Consider the following 21,129-nt stretch of genomic DNA (forward strand, 5'->3'; position numbering starts at 1 on the left):
CATCTTCTGAGTGGCAGCTGGCTGACACACTGTGGCAGGTTTTCCTCCAGGATTTATTTGCATTGTGCTGCACTCTCACCCCCTTCATGAGGCTTCCAGGTAGTGCTGCAGAGGACGTGACACGGCCGAGCTTCACGCTAGAACATGCAGCTTTTGTCTTGTGCCAAATAAATGCATGTACGATGGGCACAAAGCTCCATTTCTGACAGACCAGGCCTTTGAGCTGCTTTGCTGACTATGACTGATGAAGAACCCAGTCAACAGTCATTATACACAGTGTCCCTCATGTCAGACATGAAAGCCTGTAACTCCCTCAGGTCTCCTTGTGGCTTACCTCACTGGTGCCCCATCTCACACAGACACCATTTACTGTTCCCTAAATGTTTGGGAAACCGTCATAACCCCTGATTGATACATTTTCTATCAAGATACACATTTTCTCCATTAACTAGTTGCTAATTAGCATGCATATAAGTAGCATATTGTCTTTTTATTAGTCATTATAAAACATTTATTAAGAGGGGCAGGGTTAGGTAATTAATATGATAATTCATGTATAACAATGTCCTTACTATCAATAAGGAGTAATTAGGAGGTTGTTCAGGGAAATCATTCAGAATAATGCATTAATAATGATAAATAAACTGCCAATATGCTACTGATAACCATGCTAATAAGCAACCAGGAAATGATGAGTATTTGTACCTTGATGTAAAGTGTTACTGCTACTTTTTAACCTCACTGACTCATATTTTGAAACGGTCCCTTGTCTTCATGATTCACTTTGCTTTTTCAGGGTTTTGACACATCTTGGCAGGAAAAGCGGAACTTTGACAATGACTGCATTCCGTTTAGCTTTGCCAGTTTCAAGATCATGTCATTGTCCACACTGGCTCATGTCAAAGGGGAGGCATTGTTAATTCCTCGTACATGTGCTGTGACAAATGTTGACTGTGAAGCGCACTTTGAACTCAACATCGTCACAAGTTGATTCCCATTCACCTTATCGTGTCACTCCTAAGAGTTTTTTTTATAAAAAGGGAAGAATACTTATACATGCTTTTGTTCTTTATATTTTATATTTTGTTTTTATTTATTGCAGTTTATTTTCAGAAATTGGCCTAAATATTAGAATAAAGTTCTGCTGGGAGAGCCCAAAGTTACACAGAGCACACAGAGAGTGAGCACAGTGACTCACCGCTGACAGGTATTAATGTGTTATTGTATGTGTCAAACAGAAGATGTGACTGAACACACTTTCTCAACATCTGGGTGAAACTATCGGGCAATTCCACACCATGTGTTTCACTCTCCACTGAGCACAAAATGAGACTTCAGTGTTTCATCTCTTCTTCAGTTCTCATAGGAACTGGGATCTTTCTGGCCATGTGCAGCTTAGTTTTAGACTGAAAGTGAGTATTTTTAAACAGCGTGAACACACGAAGATAGTAATCATGTGAGCCAGGGGTTTATTTTGGTCCAATTTTTATGATAGAAAGTCATAAAGAGGTCTCACACAGTGCCAGTATTCTCGACTCATACCAACAGTAATTATGCATGTATTCATATAAATAAATCAACATGTGTAAAGAGGGGAAGTCAGAAAAAAGTGGAACTTAAAGTTCAGTAAGAGGGAGATCACAAGCGCGTTGATAAAAATCTTCAGGTTTCAAAGAATGCATGGATTTTGTCACTGAGATTTTCAGGGAGGCTTTGCAGTGCAGCTGCACGAAGAAACCGGAAATTCTGGGGTGACAAGTCATTAAAAGGTGTTAGTTTTTGTTTTACAACAGGCTAATTTGGTTGTCCTTCGTGACATTTACAACAATTACCTGGAGGCTGCTGCAAACAGAAAGGCGAATTCAAGAAGAGCCAACAAAAGGAGCGGATGAGGGTGTGTGGTTCACGCATAAGAAGGCAGATGCAGTTTCTCCTGGTAAACATTAGTATGCTAGAGTTAAAGACCGTCCAGAGCTGTGGACGTTAATGATGGATGCCCTGAAATTCATTGTTCAGTACTTTAATAGTTGTTGCTGGATACACAGAGTTGGTCTCTGGTTACAAAATGTAGAGTTCTGCTACAGGTTTGGTGCATATATCAAGCAATAACTGCCTGATCTCCCTCAAGCATGTTAACGATGAAACATCCTCTTCATCACTTTAAGCAAATTTGGGGTATTATTTTTGTTTTGTTCAATTTTGGAGGGAGGAGATTTGAGCTCTCAGATAACGGTTACTAACATCTCTTACCTTAATTAGCTTAATGGTGTTATGACTTATTCGCAGTCATCATTTGGAAAGGTCAGATGATGCAAATATAAGAGCTTTATTCATACTCTGACTCTTCAAACCTTGTCCCAACAATCAGCAGCCATAGGCTCCTCTGAGCAGCTGCCTGACATTTGATGCCGACGAAGCAGGGGAAGGATGTAAGAAGACAGCAGAGTGGTTTCATGAAGCTGTTTCCTCAGCTCATCATGTACTTAAGAAATGGCAGTAAACAGGAACTGTGGAGGTCAAGCTGAGGTCTGGAAGTCCAAGGAAACTTTCTGAGAGAACTGCTCAGAGGATTACTTGACTGTAGAAGACCTTCATGAAGATTTAGCAGACTCTGGAGTGGTGGTGTACTCTTCTACTGTGGAGTGACACCTGCACAAACATGACCTTGATGGAAGAGGCATCAGAAGAAAACCTTTCCTGCATCCTCACCACAAGTCTGCATTTTGGAAACAAGTCCTGTGGACTGATGAAGTTAGCACAGAACTTTTTGACCTTTCATGAAAAGAAGACCTCTCCAACTGTCAAGCACGGAGGTAAATCCATCATGCTTTGGGCTTGTGTTGCAGCCAGTGGCATGGGCAACATTTGACTGGTAGGATTGAATTGGGAGTGGATTAGAATGGATTAAATTACATAGCAGCAACTTCTGCAATCAAGCATCACAGCATCTGTAAAAAAGCTGATCCTAAACACGCCTCAAAATCCACAGTTGAACACCTCAAGAGGCACACGCTGAAGGTTTTGCCATGGTCCTCACAGTCCCCTGACAAATACGTCATTGGAAATCTGCGGATAGACCTCAAAAGAGCAGCGCAGGCAAGATGGCCCAAGAAGCCTTTACAAGCTGTGGTAGCTGCCAAAGGGGGTGTTACTAAGTACTGACAAAGGGGAGGCCCAAACTTTTGCTTCCTTTTTCATTATTTTAAAACTGTAAAAGATGGAATTAAAAAGTAATCTCACGTGAAATATTAAAGAAATGTGTCACCTTTAACTTCGTTCCGTTCGGAAAACAGGTCATCTGTTACCCGCTTAGCTTTTCACAGAAACAGACATTTTGACCAGGGGTGCCCAAACGTTTGCATACCAGTGTATGTACACAGCAATCACCCATCTTTGACTTTTATGACCAACCAGTAGATGTCACTAATGGACTGACAAGGACATGATACCTCACTGTAATCCCACCCTCTAACTAGTTGAGGTACAGCTCTTGAGAACTGACCCTGGGTCTCTGCAGAACACCTGTCAAGCAGCAGGCTTTCTGATTGGTCAGTGAAGTTGCAGAAGGCTTCTCTAATAGATTGAAAGCCGAGTAGTAAAACAAGAAACAATGCTATTTAAAAATTAAAAAAAACACCTTGCCTCTGAGGCTGGACGAGGCAAGCAAATAATTCATGTTTGGCATTCAAATGGCAGAACTACACCTGAGCAAGTTTGCAGTAAATGAGTGAGACTTCCACTTTGGGTGCATCTGTATGTAAATCATCTGAATGCAACCTTGTGTGAAACACAAAAATTCAGGAAAACCAAGAAGTTGAATTTGAGGAAGCACAGATAAGACTGTGACGTGGCTCCATGTTGAGTCACAGTGAAACCAGGTTTCTTCATTTTACATTTACTGTAAACTGGGCTGAATTACTGTAGATGCAGAAAGGCTGTAGCAAAGACAAGAATGAGTATATAAACATAATAATGCATTTGTATTGTGAATCGATGGTTTTTGCTGATAGATATGCAAAGACAGAAAATGAAGTGATTGGAATGATGTTAGGTATACACACACACAACCAACTTGTTTGTGTACTATTATCATTTTCATTATAAAGTGTATTTTCATATCAGTACACTAATGAATACTGTATTTAATACGATTATCACAGCACATTAGGTAAGGATGTATGGGTGGGCAACATGGCAGCAGGGAAAGGTCCAAAAGAATATACAAGATAATATAGAAATCTTAATATGTAATACATTAAAAAAAAAAAAAAAAAAAAATTCAATTGAGGAAAAATGAAGGAAATATGAGAAATGCAGGAACAAACATACATGCATACATGTGCAAAAATGGAAATTAATACTTCTGAAATAGGCCCACAGAGTGCTACACATAGCAACTACTGACAGGCTTGTCCAACTGCAGGCACACATATACATATGACATATGACAACATGTATATTTGCATTACTGCTTAACTCGCCAAAAACTCCATTCACAGACACACTACATGATGTGAAAAATTACAAAATGAAGGTTTGTTTATGTGTGTTCTGGTAGCGGTAGGATGCAGAACAAACATTGTCCAGCCTATAGACATGAATTTATGGAAATAATAATAAAAAGAAAATATCAGAAAAGCCCCTGCTTGCTTGTACATTGTCATGTACTGAATAAAATAAATAGTAAGTGACTGCTGTGAGTAAGTAAAGAACTGTCTGCGTAGCCGTGATCACACCTCCAACCAAACAACCACCTTCAGAAACCTGAGCACCCAGAATAGCCTCACTGCAGATGGGTAGTCAAATTTTTCAAGGAACAAAGGAAGCCAGTACACATGAGTAAAAAACAGAACATAAAATGGCCAAATCATGACTAAATCAGTCATTTGGCAGCCCATGCAAAATGATCAGTGAGTGAATGACACATTTTTAAAAGGTCTTGTTTGACTGAAATATTTGCATATATCAGCAAGGAGCATTCAAGCTTTTTACACCAAACTTTGGGAAGAGTTTTTGGAAATTCGAGAGGTCAGAGAACTCTGTGTGCAACGCAAAGTTAGGCTCGTTCATCATTTTTTTATAACCGAACCATAATCAGGCTGTCTCAGTAAATTGTGTACAACAGCACGTTCACGCCAACAATACCAGAGTCAGACCAGTAGATGGAGACAGGCTGCAATGTTTGAAAAGACAATCATTCACCGTGGATCAACAATTATTTCCAGTCTAATCTCTATGTACTTGTCATAGGAGCTTACATGCACCATTTTCACTGCTGAATACTGTCTTTATCTTGTGGAAACACTCCTAATCTCTCTCTTAATTATGCAGGGAGGCAGAGCAGTGGCAAGAATAACAAATTACACTTGTCTAACTTGAGAAGGTGAATGGGGAACGATAAGGGTGCTGTGGCTGTAACTAGTCACAGATAAAGGATTTGGAGGGAATGAAAGCAGCCTAACTGTGAGATATAGAGAGTATTGGCAGGTGTATGAACATGTACAGTGTGATCAAAGGATGAGAGCCTGCATGCTGTGCAGCACTCCCCTGAATTTTCTACGAGACCACTGAACAAAGTTTCCACCTTTGTCAGATCAAACAGACCGTGCAGCACTTCCACATTTGCTTTCTTCCCCATTAGCATAACAATACAGACAGAATATCTGGTTTCGCCCACGCTGAGGAAAACTTGGTTCATTACTGAAGGGTGAAAAACCCAAACACACGATCTAGCTGCTATCGTGTGAGACAGCTGGTCAAGGTGCGTTTGTCATTCATGGCATTCTTCCTGCGGTGGAGAGATTCTGTTCTCATGATTAGGACAGTTGAAGCAGATCAGCAGATGACAACACAAAACTCCATCCCTACCTGGAGTACTCAGTATGATCCAGCAACAATCTCACATCACCCTCATTGCGATTTGAAAATTACTTAAAGAGTCAATGGTTTTACCTTGACAGTTAAAAAAATAGTACTTAAAGCAGCTATAATCAATTTGCTTTTAATTAACAATGGATGAAATGACTGCTTATACATGAAAGTGGCCGCTCATAGTGACGAATCGGCCGAGAATTACCACCCGATTCCGCAGTTCCACTCAGCTCTGCAGAGTGTTTTCGCATCTTTTGCCTTCTTGTTTAGGTTTTCAGGCCCACACCTTGACTGTTTTGGTTCACTCTCACAGCAGTCGTCGTGTCATTTTTGTCCATAGTTGACAGCTGTCAGTATAGCGGAGCATTTCGCCACATATCTCTCTCTAGAGATATGGAGACCAAAAACAGAGCTAAAAGCAGAGTTAATATTGGGTTTGAGCCCATGTTATGCAGCAGAGCAGAGCTTTTAAAAAGATTTATCGGGAATAGGTTGAAAAGTCAATTTTCTTTCCAGTTATCAGAAAGGTCACACGGAGGCTTGATCGATCACTGTCAAAGCTTTGTTACAGCGCTGACTCGTTATAATAACCATATTATTGTCCATACTGAGGAAACGGGCTGCGTTCGCTGACATTTTTTACACTGACATTCAAACTTGACTCTCCCAATGCTGGTATTTAGCTGGTGAGGGGTGGATTTGAAAATTCACTTTCTACTTTTTGCATTTAATCTTCATTCCCATCCTCTCACCTGCCACCGCACAATAAAACACCCCCAAGCACGCACGACATTGACTCCAGAATACATTACAAACTGAATCCTCAGCAGTGCAGACTGGCACTGCATTCATTGTCGTGAGTCATATGGAGGCGACTCAGACAGAAAATGAGAGGTGATGTGAGGGAATGCTCGTGTGTGGAAGGCATTAAACTGAGCTTTAGGCCTACCTATTTCACATGTTAGGGGATGTCTAAATGAATACACATTAAACCGAAGAAAATATCCATTTAATATGATGCCTCAAGGGAGCTCACATGAGATTCTTTAGATTGTCCACTATGACTTGATACAAAATAATACAACTGCACAACTCTGCAGATGCCTTGTAAGCATTCATATTGTGATTTGGAGATTAAAATACATCAAGACATCTGAGTTAAAGGAAAACTCAGATTTGCATGTTGCATGCGTGAGACTGTCGGTTGATTAGGATGCGTTTAAAGTCTAAAATTATCATGACCCACCGCCAGACTGCCCACAGTCATGAGAACTAATGCAGTGCCTGTTCACATCATACCACTTCAGAACAGGCCAATCGTTTGGCCTCCAGCATTGCTGCTTGCAGCTTTCTCGAGAACCCTGAAAGAGTCTAAGCCACGCCAGTGGTTCTTTCGAGGATCCCCCTTTGATACCCAATCATGATACTGTCACCAATGAACCTGTTTACCTGTGGAATGCTCCAAAAACACCTGTTTGGAACGTTCCCAACTTTCCCAGTCTTTGTTGCTTCTGTCCAGACTTGTTTGAAACATGTTGCTGGCATCAAATTCAGGATATAAAATGAAATATCTTGTCTTTGTACTGTTTCCAATTGAGTACATGTCAAAAAGAATGAGCTAATGATCACATCCTGTTTTATTTTTGTGTCGTCGTTTAGTGTATATGCATCCTAACATTTGCTTATTAGCGCTAAGTACGAAGTACACGTGAAACTGGGCATGCACTGTTTTTGAACCACCGGACTCATTTTAGAGTCAGACTGCATTTCAGCTTCGCCAAGTGTCTGTTTTCCATGCAGTCTACAGAGGACAGCGAGGACTTTTCATGGTCTGATCAATGCTCCCAACCACCAATCAGACAGGATGCGTTATGTGGACAGAAAATATGGAGGCCATGTCGGCCATGCTGTAGCGAGAGCGTATGTGCCTCTTTGATGTTCCCTCCTCCTCCAATCACAACCTGTATGAACGAGAGAAATGTTGGCAGGAAGTAGTCACCGATTATCAGCTGTCCAGTAATTTTTTTTTGTTCTGATTTGAGCTTTCAAGCTTTACAGTGTGAGCTTTCAGGTCGAGGCTTGCTGGTGGGATCATGCAGTGTGAGCTTCGGCTTCACATCGCAGGCGATGTACTTGTACAGTAGCATCTGGACTTAAACAACATGTCGTATAATGTATACGCAGCTTAAGGTTGATGATGGAATGAAAAATAAGGGGATCACCAGTGATAATGTAACAATGAATGCCAGGACAAAATTTCATGGCAAGCCATCTGTCGACAATCTTCAGTCCAGGCCAAAGCGGTGGACCAACTGACTGAGGCATTTTGTAATGGTAATAACTTTTATGTTATGAAGTGGGACGACCATCGTGTGAGCAGATCTCCTTCAGCTGTCCCTGCATAAGTCAGGGGGGCTGAGCTCACCTGGACTGACTGCCTAATTATCCGACACACATCCCCCCCACCCCCACCCCCCCGGCTTTCCCCTTTTTCATTTGTTTATTTCAGACAACCCACAGCAATCAATGCCTCTGTAAATGTGCCAGTGTTAACAAGGTGGCTAATTTTCTGCTGCAGTCATTTGGCGAGAGCCAAGGAGGTGATGGTTAAAATTAACAGACCGAAGATGCCATAAAGACAGCAGAAACAGAAACAACATAAGCTTTCTCAAGACCATGCATAAGACATGCAGAGCAACAGTAAGCAGCAAAACATTAGTGCAACGATATCCACTCTTCAGTTCATACAGCCATGCAAGCAAGCCACACAAAGCAGCAAAACAGATGATTTTTTGACACATGCAGAGCAGCAATAAGAAAGAAGACAAATAAAACATGAACATCTTAATGTTGATCTTGATGCAAGTTAGTAAAATGGTAATACCGTACACCTAATGCATAAGCCATGCAGCTGTAAGACACAACTAAAGATCATACCACAGTGTTAATAAAGTACTTGTAAATATGCCATACATTCCCAAACCAAGCACAGATGATCACCTGGCAATGGGAAAACCCTTCATCTGGTTGTTTGATATATCTTAGTTTAATTTTTCTATTGGTTAATATTAAATAAGGTCATGTGTTTTTTCCCTTTTTTGTCCAAACTTGAGCCATGTTGTGACAGAGGAAATGATGAACCTGAACTCTTCTGTGTGTGTGGGAGTTCCTTCACAGCCCCTTGAAAAATCCTGGACTTCACAGGGTACCATCTGTACACAACATAGTGTAATCTGTATGACGTGTTCAGGGATCAAGGAAAAATCCTGAATTCCTCCAACTATTGTATTCCTGGAGAGAGAAAAAACAGTGGAAGGGCCCCTCAAGTTACAATTTCAGGAACCTTCTAAGATATACTGCAATCATCATAAACAGCACATTCAGCCAAGTTAGTCCATTCTAACACACACCCACACACAGGCTACATTATGCACATCCAATGACAAAGAAATACACAGGTTTCACTTTAAGAGCAGAAACTGGCCTGCATTTAAATTGCAGAGACAAGGACATTTGCTTCTCTATTACAATCAATGATCACTTTATATTCTATGCAACAATAGTCACAAATAAACATCTGCTTCTGACATGATATCACACAGACATAAGCTATGTAAGCAGGGGAAATAGTACTAAAAATGATATACAACAGGTCTCTGTCATGTTTTGGTTACCAACATGTCTGTACAGTACAAAGGCCTTTGGTTGTTTGGCTTTTGGAGAAACAGATTACAATGTCATTTTGCTGTACACTGACGTCATCACACAATTTTATATTCAGTTCAAGGCACATAGATAAAAGTAACTGCACAGAAAAGTACATATCCATGGCTGTACACTGTCAGTAACACGCATGTACGTTACAACCAGCGTGGTCAGAATCCTAATCTGAAATGTGAAGTGTTGAAAATCCACATCTAATTTTATTTCTTTAACCAGAAGAATGACTCGTGTTCGCTGCTGATCATAAAAGCTACAAAGCTGAACCCGAACTCAAGCCGATCTCCTTTTTCTTAGAGTGTGTCTTGCAAAAGAAAGTGGCACCCTGTAAACTGGTTTTAACTCATGAGGTGACGTGGACAGTGCCCATGCAAGAACAAGCAGAGGATACCACGAATACACAGTTAATATTGAACGGTGCATCCTCAGGAGTGCACGTTCTAGCCCTTCGCAAATCAACTTGTGTTGCGGAAAAAGAAACAGAGCAGGCAGAGGTTTCCCATTCCTCCGCTTCTGCCTCTCATCTATACACTATACAGTGGCAGGGGCAAGCCGAGCCCCACGTCAACCCAAATGAGCGCAACGTTTTCAGAACATGACCTCATTTCAGAGAGATATTTAGGTCTTGATTTCACAAGATGGCAAAGGTTGTACAACGGGCACCGTCTCATTCCCTCAGCTGTCCTTTGAGAGCTACATTTACACTGGTTTTGGCACAAACCGTCTTATCAACATCTATTAAACATCAGAATGATCCATTTAGTACATTAAGTCCATTAAGTTTGTCCAAATAGCCAGCGGCAGTGGCAGACATAGCGTGTTCCCTTCAGTATGGTTCAGTGGGTTTCAGTTCAGTTGAGTTTGGGTGGGTGTAAAGTGTGTGTCAGCTCATATTCTTCTCAGCTGTGCACGTGAAAGTAAGCGAGAGAGAGAGAAAGAGGGAATAGACAGAACAACAGAGAGGGAGCAAAAGTAAATGGTTGTGGATGATGAGAGAACAGTTGTTGCACTTTAGGCTTGAAGGCGCTAAATACCTAAACAATGGCTGAGACTGTGAAAGCAGTTCCTCGCTGTGACACGTACACACATTTCTGGCACAGAAAGCAGAAAAATAAAGATATACAGGAAGATATTGCATGTTTCAGGATGGTTCACAGGTTTTCTCATATGATAATCAAATTACAGTTGTGGGTATCACTCACGTAGAGCCTTTGGTCTTGTGCTGTGTCACATTATTACACACATACAGTGCACACACACACACATACAATGGGTCAGGATCATGCAGAACTGGTCACCTACTTCACAACTCCCATCAGTTAGAATGCCATGACAAATTATATGCTGTGTGGTCCATGACAGCTATCTGTGTGGCAGGTGAGGTGTGTGTGTGTGTGTGTGCGTGCGTGTGGGCTACACTTAATTATTTTCTGCAGTAACCTCCCAGGACAAGCCCTGTCTGGCTCCTCATCTCTTTTGATTACACTGATTGATGGCTTCTGTCTTGACTGATACACTGAGACAAAGTGAGTCTGACACTGCAGCATATGGCAGCTGACCTTATTACTATAGAGACTTTGCAGTTCTTTGACAAATGTCCCAACAACCAGGTGTGGCTCCATCATCGAGGTCCACTGGAAAAGTAACTGTGCACAAACAGCCTGGAAATAGATGTCTGCCGTGGATGTGGGCTCATTCAGGCAGCACTGATGGAGTGATAAGGTTTCCCAATGCCGTGACAACTGTGACAAGGTCTTTTGTTGTAGCTCCTTTAGAGATTACTTGACCACAAGTTGTAGCTTAGTACAATCACCCCAGTAAACTCAGCAAACCGGTATTCCTTTCGCTATTTAATTTACCAGCAAGCTAATTTCTAAAATATGACAGTGATGTTCAATGGGGTAAATTTAGGTTAGTTTCCAAATCACATCAATGACAAATAGCTACTGGCGGTTCTCTGACTCAATGCTAACATCAGCATGCTAACATGCTCACAATGACAATGCTACCATGCCCATAATTAGGTATAATGTTTACCATGTGCACCATTTTTGTTTAGCTTGTTAGCATGCTAACATTTCCTCATTTGCACTAGACGCAAAGTACAGCTCAGGCTCATCACAAAAAAAATGTTAAAAAAAAAAAAAAAAAAAAAAAAAAAGACTATTGGACAAATTCAAAATTTCAACTGATGATGGTGGGGAGCTAAGGGATCACCAAAGTTATTACAGTTCATCCCGTGGCATGGCTAAAGGAAAAAACCTCCATGATGTTCCACTGAGAGACTGATCGATGGTTTCACTAATCAATGTTGCAACCGGACATTCCTGTGTGTCTCAAGAATAAACTGGAGTTGTATGTACACTTAACTATAGCTGCCTGTTTATCTTTAATTAGTCATTGGGTGTACTGAATGCCACAAGGCCACATTCATAGTGTGCTTTTTGTGTTATTTGACATGCGATTATTTATATATATTTTTATATATATATATATATGGGCAATATAAACGAATTTTTGAGTAAGTAAAGGTTGACTTCAAGTTCAATTGGGGTGTTCAGTTGCTCTTTATACTCTTTAAAGGGGCAGTGATTTTACACATCAAGTTTAGTTTAGTGGTCAACCTGTGAAATCAGTTGAATAATATCATCTGTGACTTTGGAAGGAGCGCTCAAAAGATAAAATATCCCCTGATGGTGTCATCTTAAGCTTAGACGTGGAGACTGCAATCGAGGGCATTTAACAGACCAGGTGGCTCGGAGGAAAGATGTCATCAGTTGCTTGGAAAATGTAGGATCCATTGTTGTTGAAGCTTAGCCCACAGGCTACCAGGGACTGAAATTGCTGATATCTTGGCTGCTGCTGCTTCATTTTTCACCGCCTGTCTCTTGCGAGTCCCCCAACTTTGTGGAAGTTCAGGACAGAATCCCTGGAGTACATCTTTATGCTTAATTGCCATGTAGTAGGGTATGATTGCATTGCTAAGCCCTGCATCTGTTCAGCCGACTGCAATCTCTTAAGCTTTGTCTCAGTGTGTTGTGTTCTTATATAAAATACAAACACAAGCTTTAGCTCATTCCATCTCCTAGTCTCTGTATCTTTGCACCCCCCTCTCTCCCTCCCTCTTTGACGACATGACACATCTTCCTGCCTTCTGTGAAATTTAGGCAAGCAAACGCTGGCTGAACCAAATATGAACATGAACTCAGGAGGAAATCTCACATTGTCAAAACACTGCACTTTACAATGGCACAGCTGGCACAGGGAGCAACTACTGTTAAGTACATACAATAGGTTTCACATACACAGTTTCAGAGATGTCCTTGATGCATCACAACAATACAGGATCTAGGGATTGCCTTTGAAATTCACCCGGTCATTTTGGTTAGTCCACAGAGTCGTCCATGTGCGGAACTTTCCTCCAGGGGTTGACAGGAAAAGATTTTGTATGTACAAAGTCAAGCTGTTTTAAAGGGAGAGGTCAGAGCAGCCACTGAGATGTTTTCCCATCCTTCCACTTAATCAGTAAACCAGGATGTTAAATTCAGAATTCATGGATCAATGCAGCTCCTCTTGCTGAGGAGCCAGCTAGAGAGGGAAAGCACATCCTTCATTTGCCAGAAAATAAGCTGTCATGTGAGGAGGCCATTGCCATTTTGTTGCCCTGTTGATTATGTAAGACCAGACTAAGCTGGTGTGAATAAAACATGACCATGAAACTATTCAGGGTTGTGGTTTCTGACTTTTCTCTCTATAGAGTCACAGTGCAGGCTGTTTTCCACTGACACGTGTCTTGAACATGATTTCCACGTTCAGAGAAATCAGTGTCGACCCTTAAAAAAAAAAAAAAAAACTCCATCAAGGAGGGCATGGGTGGCGCTCAATCCCCTCAGATCTCTGTACTGTGAGTGAACAAGCCCTGATGACTTAGGGTCCACAACAATCCACTTTCCAATCCTGAGTCTTGTTTCAATTTTGGTTCAGTCTGCAGGACTTCTGACAGCCCAGCACAAACCTCAAGCTGGCAAGCATTAACGGCTCACTTCTCCATGTTTTTTGTCTCTACAGTGTTGAAAATCACTTCGGTTAAAATGCATTTTTGCTCCGCCTCAGGGTGAACTATCTCAAGTTGTCTCATTAACCCAAATATCACGAGTTTTGAGCTGGTCAGTGCACTTTCCCTGACCTCTGAAAACCCTTAGGAAATTGTTTATTTTTCACTTGGACTTTGTTCATGTGTCAGTGTCCACGAGGAGCAGCAATTACATCATCCTCCTGCCCCCGCATCTTTGAAAAGGGGTCACTAGCAGTGTGCTGGCTGCCTATTAGTCTGCAAGCCCAAAGCACCACTGCTCAGCTTCTCTGGCCCCCCTGGATATGACTGCTGCTCCTTTACCCTCAGATGCTGGTCTGCAGCTCGCCATTCAACAGGGCAGCATTGTGAGTCTCCAAGTTGGCATTGATGATTGCAGCATCGTTAGCCATCCTGCTCCTGTCTGCCCTGCTGTCACTGCGCTCAATCTCGTCCAGGCCTGCCACCTTTTTCAGGCACAGAACATTCTGAAAGCTCTTCTTGAAATTGTCCGACAGGAAGGCGTACAAGATGGGGTTGGCGCAGCTGTTGGCGTAGCCGAGCACCACAACAAAGTCAAATGTGCTCTTCACAGCAGAGGTGGGCTTGATGGAGCCGGTGACGGAGGTGACATTGAAAATGTAGAAAGGCAGCCAACAGAGGACGAACACAGCCACCACGATGGACACCATCCGTGTCACCTTACGCTCAGAGCGCTTCCGCTTGGTGGAACCCACTCTTATGCCAGACGACTTAACCTGGCAAAGGAACAGACTGTCAGTGGCTAAAAATCTCCCAAATGCAAAAGCACAATGTTCACAGTGAGGCATGGAAACATCTTAAAGTAATGGTTTGACATTCTGGAATATACGCTTACACCGAGGCACACATAATGCAGTCTGCATGAATTCTCTCCTACCACAGTCTGATCATCTGAGCTACCCAGCAGCTTCAAATCTAGGGATAGAGGAGTGGTATTCTGGTCTCTAGTCTGGGCAAGAAAGCCATTAAGTGTATTTCCGAAAATGTCAAACAATTCTTTTGAGAGTCTCAGAAAAAGATTATAAAAATGGTCTTAATATCGCACATTAAGAGCTTGAATTGTAACCAATCATTAAGAGCTAGTGAGCTCCAAAGCCAAATGCTATCAGTGGGAATCAAAACAATTCAGTCACTCAGGTATTCATGAAATTCACAAAGAATGTTGAAAATATGAATACAAACCCACCTGACACACTTTGCCCCCATGTTTGAAGTCCTTCAAACAGCTTTTACTCACATAACAAATTTATTGAAGGCACATGAAACTAAGTTCCAGGGTAGCTGGCTCATGGTCAAAACACTGGTGTCCTAAACATTATATTCTATATTTCTTTGGCTTTTTTTATGAGACCTTTAACTGCGCTGTGGTGTGCTGAAATCAGTGACCACAAAAGTGGCACGAGGCAAGAGTATGTTTGAAGCCCTGGCTCTCCACTGACCCTAGAACCACCCCAGCTGAACATCTAAACATTAATGCAAATGAGAGCATTGTTGCAACAAATCATTTAGGCTAGAATCCAGACAGGCTCGACAGGCCATCGTCTAATGAACGCATTATACTGCAATGGTGCATCATGCATTATCCTGGCTGCTATTTATCAAGCAGCACCATTCGTTAATACATCATTTCGCTACCACGGTTTCAGAAGACAAATTGCCTTTGTAGTCTTGTCAGTGAGTATGTGTGGAAGTACTTTTGACATAATCAATAAGAAATACATGACGAATCCAAACCAATTAATTCAGTGTAGAACTCTTTCTCGCTCCTCTTTCTGGTTTACTAAAAGCAGCTTTGTTTGTTTTCTGGACAAAATGATCCTGTTGGATCCAGTGTCTCTGAACAATGTGTCTTACTCCTTCATTTGCTTTTCGTACAATGTTACTGTTTGTTTGTTTAGCTACTTGCCAACCCTCCAGACTCTCCTAAGAGTCCCATTTTCAGTGCTCCCTTCCCTCCAGTGCACCCAACTCCATAAATTCAGAATGCAGGAAAACAGTGTGAAAGTAAGTTTTCAGGGGAAAGATCCCCTGATCCCCTGGTTCGGTTCGGTTTTTAAATTTTAAAAGCAGTGATGACCCCGACCCCTGCGATGGGTAATGCCACAGAGGGCCTACTCATAAAATGCTCCAACTTGACTGATGCTGAATGTCAAACTAGATTGAAGAGTTGGTAGAGGCAGGCTCACCTTGACTATAATGAGCAGATAGCAGAGACATATGACTGCAAGTGGCAGGAAGAATCCAATGAAGAAGGTGTAGAATATGAAGGCTTTGTAATAGACATCCTGGGGCTCCGGCCACACGATCCCACATACTGGCACCTTGTTAAGGCCACTGAAGATCATAGTAGGCAGGATGACTAACAGTGACACACCCCATACTGTCAGGTTAATTAGCTTGGCTACACGGGGCTTCCGCCATTTTGTGGACTTAATAGGGTGGACCACAGCCAAGTATCGATCGATGCTCATCACCATCAGACAGAAGATGCTGGTGAACTGATTGAGAGAGTCTGGGAGGGAGTAGAGGAGAAAGAGCGCAGGAATGGAGAAAGAAAGGTGAGGTGAGGATCTGTACTTAAAGCAGTAGTTCAACATATAAAATGCTTATTTCCCTTTTTTACATTAAAGATGATGATACAGCCACAACGCAGATATCTTAGCATAAATACTGGAAGCACTGTAATTTGCAACTGAAGTCCCAACATTTCAAAAAATACGATGTTTATCTAGATTTTCAGTAATTGCAACTGGCAGATTTCAGGATAATTTCCCTCTTTAGGAACCCAAAAGTGTTTCTGCTGCTGCTGCTTTCTAAAATGCACCATTAGCCTTCTTGTCTACACCTACCTACAGTCATGATCACCCTGCAAAGCACCTCTCCAAAGGGCCAGTGTACCAGTGCCAGCTGCAGGGCGATGAATGGCAGGCTCATCATGCACAGAACATCAGCCACCGCCAGGTTCAGGATGTAGATGTTGGTCACCGTCTTCATTTTGGCATAGCGAAGGATGACATATATGACCAAGGTGTTGCCGCACAGTCCCACGGCGCATACCATGAAGTAGATGAAGGTAATGACCACCGAGCTGGTCTTGTCCTGGGGATGCTCCCCGGCCTCGGAGATGTTCAGGTCCAGGTCAGACTCGTTCCCCTGGATGTAGCTGTCATACAGCAGGGGCTCCGGGATGGAGATGTTGGGGGGAAAGGGCCACTGATCCAAGGCCATGATGGCTGACAGGGGTTTAGGGTATCAAAGGGCCTTAAGTGCCTAACAATAGTGAGAGGTAAGAGGTAGGGTGTAATCATAAAGGGGTTAGGAGAAGGTAGATATTACTGGGTTTCAGGTCAGGCTTTTACATGCTTAAAATCACAGATTGTACTGCACAGGGCCGGAAATATGGGCAAAGGTAAAGTTCTAAGATAAGCCTGGGGTACTGTGAATTCGAGACTTCGAGGTGTTGGGATTTGGGGTTCTGGGGATTGAGATGACTGGGGATTTAAATTAACAAGGAACCAAAAGTATCACATCCCAACAAGACAGATCTATGGAGAGAGACACAATGGAGTAAAAGAACAGTAAGTATAGTTGAAAAAGAATAGTTACTTTCACAAATAATAATAGCTCATCAAGATCCATGGCAACAGTTGCAAGGTTACCTTCTCCTCAGAGAAATGCTTTACATGTTTAGTTCTTCCTCTCCTTGATTATCCTCAATGTTACTTATTCCCCTCACAGCAAGCATTTGGCAGAGATATGGAGGACATGGCCAAATCCAGCCAAAAAGTCAGAATTTTTCATGAAGTGCAACTTTCAAAAGACATTTCGACATTTTCTCCTCTATTTGAGAAACACAGCAGAGAAAGACATCTTACATTACTCAACCCAAACACACACCTTTTATCCCATGACATTGGTTTGCATTCTTTTGCATTAGCACAATACCACGATTTCCACTGGCATACTTGTAGATGATGTCAAATATTGAGCTGGATCTCATCTGGTCATTTGCTCTTTTGTCCTTTTCTTAAATCAGTCCAGACCATAAATCCCCCTGTGCTAGTAGTCCAGGTCAGGTATGTGTATGTGTGTGCATCTGTGAGTGTGCCTCCCCCATGGATACATACATACATGCAAAAAGGTACGCCTGAGCGAGAGAACGATGAGGGCACCGTGCTGCCGAAGACAAATGTTTATTCAATTGATCTTGGGGACAAACAGCTCTGACACTGTGGCAGGATCACTCACTCTTCCCCTACAGCGACAGCAGCTGGCTCAACGGTTACATGAGTCCAGTTCTTGCTTTCATAATTTACCTGGATTACATGTGATTGACACACGTGGGCCCACTCTGGACAGTCCACTTTGTGCTAATGAGGGGTCTTGAGAAAAACATACTCGTATCTCTGTGTAGTGAATGTGCATGCATGCAAGGGTTAGACCGCTGAGGATTATTGTCATTTTTTTCATCTACAAACCAACTAACTAACCACAAGTGTCCATCCGTAATTAACAGAGGACGTCTTTAAACTTTGTATTTAATCTCCCTGCCAGACAAAAAAACCCAAAGCTTTTTGAGTTTTAAGGACAAAAACAATCATTCCATTACCGTAATTGTCACTGATTAGGTATGTTAATCAATTTCTGCATTTGCAAAGGTAAGTGTGACAAATGCAAATCCTCTATTGGCCATTCACCTCTGAAACAATGGAGGCTCGTGCGTTCTCATGTGGCTGGACGCAGTAACCATGAGTTCGTTACGCAGCTGCAACGGTGGCAATCTGCAAGATCGACAGTGATTTTATGAGCTACAAACAACCTAAAACCTATGAGTCTAAGATTCAATGCAGGCCAAAATGATCTACTCGCTCTTTTAACTTCTCACCCTTGTGAGAGAACCCTACATAGCAAACACACTGTATTCTTTCCATTTTAAGGGACTTTACTGGGTGAAAATATAGTCAAATTTTTAAATGATAATTCTTAAGATTTAACTGCTGGTTCACTTGGCGACACCTGTGGTAATAGCCAGTGCAGGAATAGCGGATGTCACCACTGACAATGAAAATTACTCTATAAACTGATTGTTATTCCATTGAGTTATGGCTGAGAAAAAAAAATCGAACATAAATATAAGAAATAAGGCCTCATTTTATGAAAATCTTGATTATTGCTTTAGGTGCAAAAATCTAATCCCACCAAGACGATCTTTATCAGCCTTAAAGACAGATATTGGTTATTGGTATATGTGCTTGTGTGTGCGTGACTCAGTGAGTGAGAGAGCTACAGGAAAAAGTGTGCAGAAGAGCAATCTGCTCCCGTAATACATCCACTAATGAAAGAATTTCCAATGTTATTTGCTAGCAGGAGGTGTCGTCTAATTACTGTATAACTGTCAGTATTTTTTGCTAACATCTTGCAGTTTAATTATGAGGCAGTGTAATTGTATTATTAAATGTAAAGGGGGGTTTAATGCTCTATTAAATCTCTTGCAAAGGAAAAGCCTAACAGGCCACTTGAGACTCGCAGAAAAACCTAAATTGCCGGATGGATGTCAGGAGCTTTATGTCAGCTCTGCACCGCCTGTGTGAACAGATAAAGTGATCATGCCAGGGAAGCAGCTTGGCTTGATGCAGCCTCACACTATCCTGCAGGCTGTGTGTGATAAATGTCAAGCTCAACAGGAGACTTTTTTTTTATTTTTTTTTTCATTCACAGTTCAGTGGAAACTCTCATCCAATAGTGAGCAGATTGGTTTATCTCTCTTCTCAAGGACACTTTGACATAAAATGGCTGCGGCAGGCTCAAACCTTTGACCTCTTAATTGAAAGGCAGACCCCTCACTCTCCCTGACATGTTTTCTAGACAGCTCTTTCCCGTGCACTCGCATAATTATGCGTTTCTCCATTGGACTCGCACCTGTTTCAGTTATTTCAGCTGTGAAAAAAAAATAATGGAGCACTCATCACCCTCTTATGAAGTCAAATGGCAGAAACAGATCTTAGAATAGAGAGAAAGCGTGATCTCGATACTGTTGACAATTGTTTAATTTAATTTGGGTAGCCACGCTTTGGCAGTTGATCTATGTGATAAATTTGATTAAAAAAAAAAAAAAAAAAAAAAGAACTTTTAACAGAAATAGAGCTGCCTGTGTAACGACTGCGTAACAGCGCGCAAAAACAAGCCAAAGTCCACTCAGAAATGCCTCCGATGAAGCCAAATTTAATAAGCGCCAATAAAGGCTCAGCACAAAATCACCTTCCCCAAAAGAATCACTTACTTTTACACAGAAAACTTCATCCTCATATCAAGTCCATCGTGGTGAGGTGTCTTTCAGCAGAGGCTACGGACTCCTGCCGCTTCGACGCGGCGCTGACCTGCTGGAAAGCTGCATCCCGCCATCCTCTCCATCCACCTGCTCTCCCACTGTTACGCACGGCGCTGGCGTTCAACCGCCCACTCGCCACCTTCACCACAGTTGGTGGTTACACTACAGCTCTCAGGTCATTTTACTTCCATGAAATATTCCGCGTTCGTTGACCGAAACTTTGGCAGACCGCGTCTAAATACGCCGTAGTGCGCTCACAGTGCGCTGCGTCAAGCCAGACGGCACCGAATCCCCGCGACAAGTCAGACAGAGCGGCAGGACGCACGACTACACCGGAGAGAGAGAGAGGGAGAGAGAGAGAGAGAGAGAGAGAGATTGAAGAAAAGATAGAGTGACAGAGAGAAACCTATGCGCGTCACTGTGTGTGCGTCGGTGTCCTGCAGATCGCTGATTTTGAGTCACGTACAGGCTCATGAGTTGTCTCATTTTGTGCTGCCTTATATCATTGAATACAGTTCTACAGCATTTATTTAGCAGCAAATTGTGTAGGCCTACATATGTCTCAAACATATCACGATAAACCCAATTTGAGGTGAATATTCCATGTATAGCACTTACCTGAACTTGCAGCTCTCTATCAACGTGGAATGAGGAGCAGGGTTTTTCACCGGACCTCCAAGTGCATCAAAACATGTCTTATAGTTGATTCTTATAGACTATATGCAGAGGGGAAAAAAAGCAAATACCAGCCCCTAGCTGCAAGACAGGATGATGCTGCAATCAAATTGCCTCTTTCCAAATCCATCAGCTTCCACTGCAGTTATTTCAAGTGTTATCCAGGCCTTCCACATGCAGCTCTCCATCAATAGTGCACATGCTCCTCAGCTGTCAGGGATGACACTCGGATCTGGAAGACGAAGCCAATCCAACAGACCCTCTTCAGTCTTTATAAATGGAGGAGTTATCGAGCGAGTGCAGATGGCGGGTATCCTCCGCGACCTCTCTCAGTGCACGGCCCCATGAGAAAATGTCCCGTCATCTCTGTCCACATAGCAACACAAAAGTGCTGCTATTATTACAACCAGCTGTTATCAAA

General features: G+C 42.2%; 1 protein-coding gene across 1 annotated transcript; it reads right to left on the reverse strand.

Annotated features, from left to right (window-relative positions):
- Window positions 1-12,096: 12,096 nt before the first annotated feature.
- On the reverse strand, window positions 12,097-20,323 carry sstr2a (somatostatin receptor 2a). Its single transcript, XM_076760754.1, has 4 exons — window positions 19,986-20,323; window positions 16,555-17,250; window positions 15,892-16,217; window positions 12,097-14,421 (listed from the first exon to the last, which is right to left on the reverse strand). Exons 2-4 carry the CDS (start codon window positions 16,931-16,933, stop codon window positions 13,990-13,992), a joined length of 1,137 nt encoding a protein of 378 aa, XP_076616869.1. The 5' UTR covers window positions 16,934-17,250; window positions 19,986-20,323; the 3' UTR covers window positions 12,097-13,989.
- Window positions 20,324-21,129: the final 806 nt, after the last annotated feature.

Source organism: Chaetodon auriga, chromosome 20 (genome assembly GCF_051107435.1).
Source record: "Chaetodon auriga isolate fChaAug3 chromosome 20, fChaAug3.hap1, whole genome shotgun sequence".
NCBI classification, from domain to species: Eukaryota; Metazoa; Chordata; class Actinopteri; order Chaetodontiformes; family Chaetodontidae; genus Chaetodon; species Chaetodon auriga.

Excerpts from the sequence above, each read along its gene's own strand:
- sstr2a (XM_076760754.1), bottom strand. The coding sequence starts at position 16,933 with ATGGCCTTGGATCAGTGGCCCTTTCCCCCCAACATCTCCATCCCGGAG. Across the intron at positions 16,218-16,554 it reads CAGGGTGATCATGACTGTAG|ACTCTCTCAATCAGTTCACC; the intron begins GTAGGTGTAGAC and ends ACTCCCTCCCAG. Across the intron at positions 14,422-15,891 it reads ATCTGCTCATTATAGTCAAG|GTTAAGTCGTCTGGCATAAG; the intron begins GTGAGCCTGCCT and ends TTCCTTTGCCAG.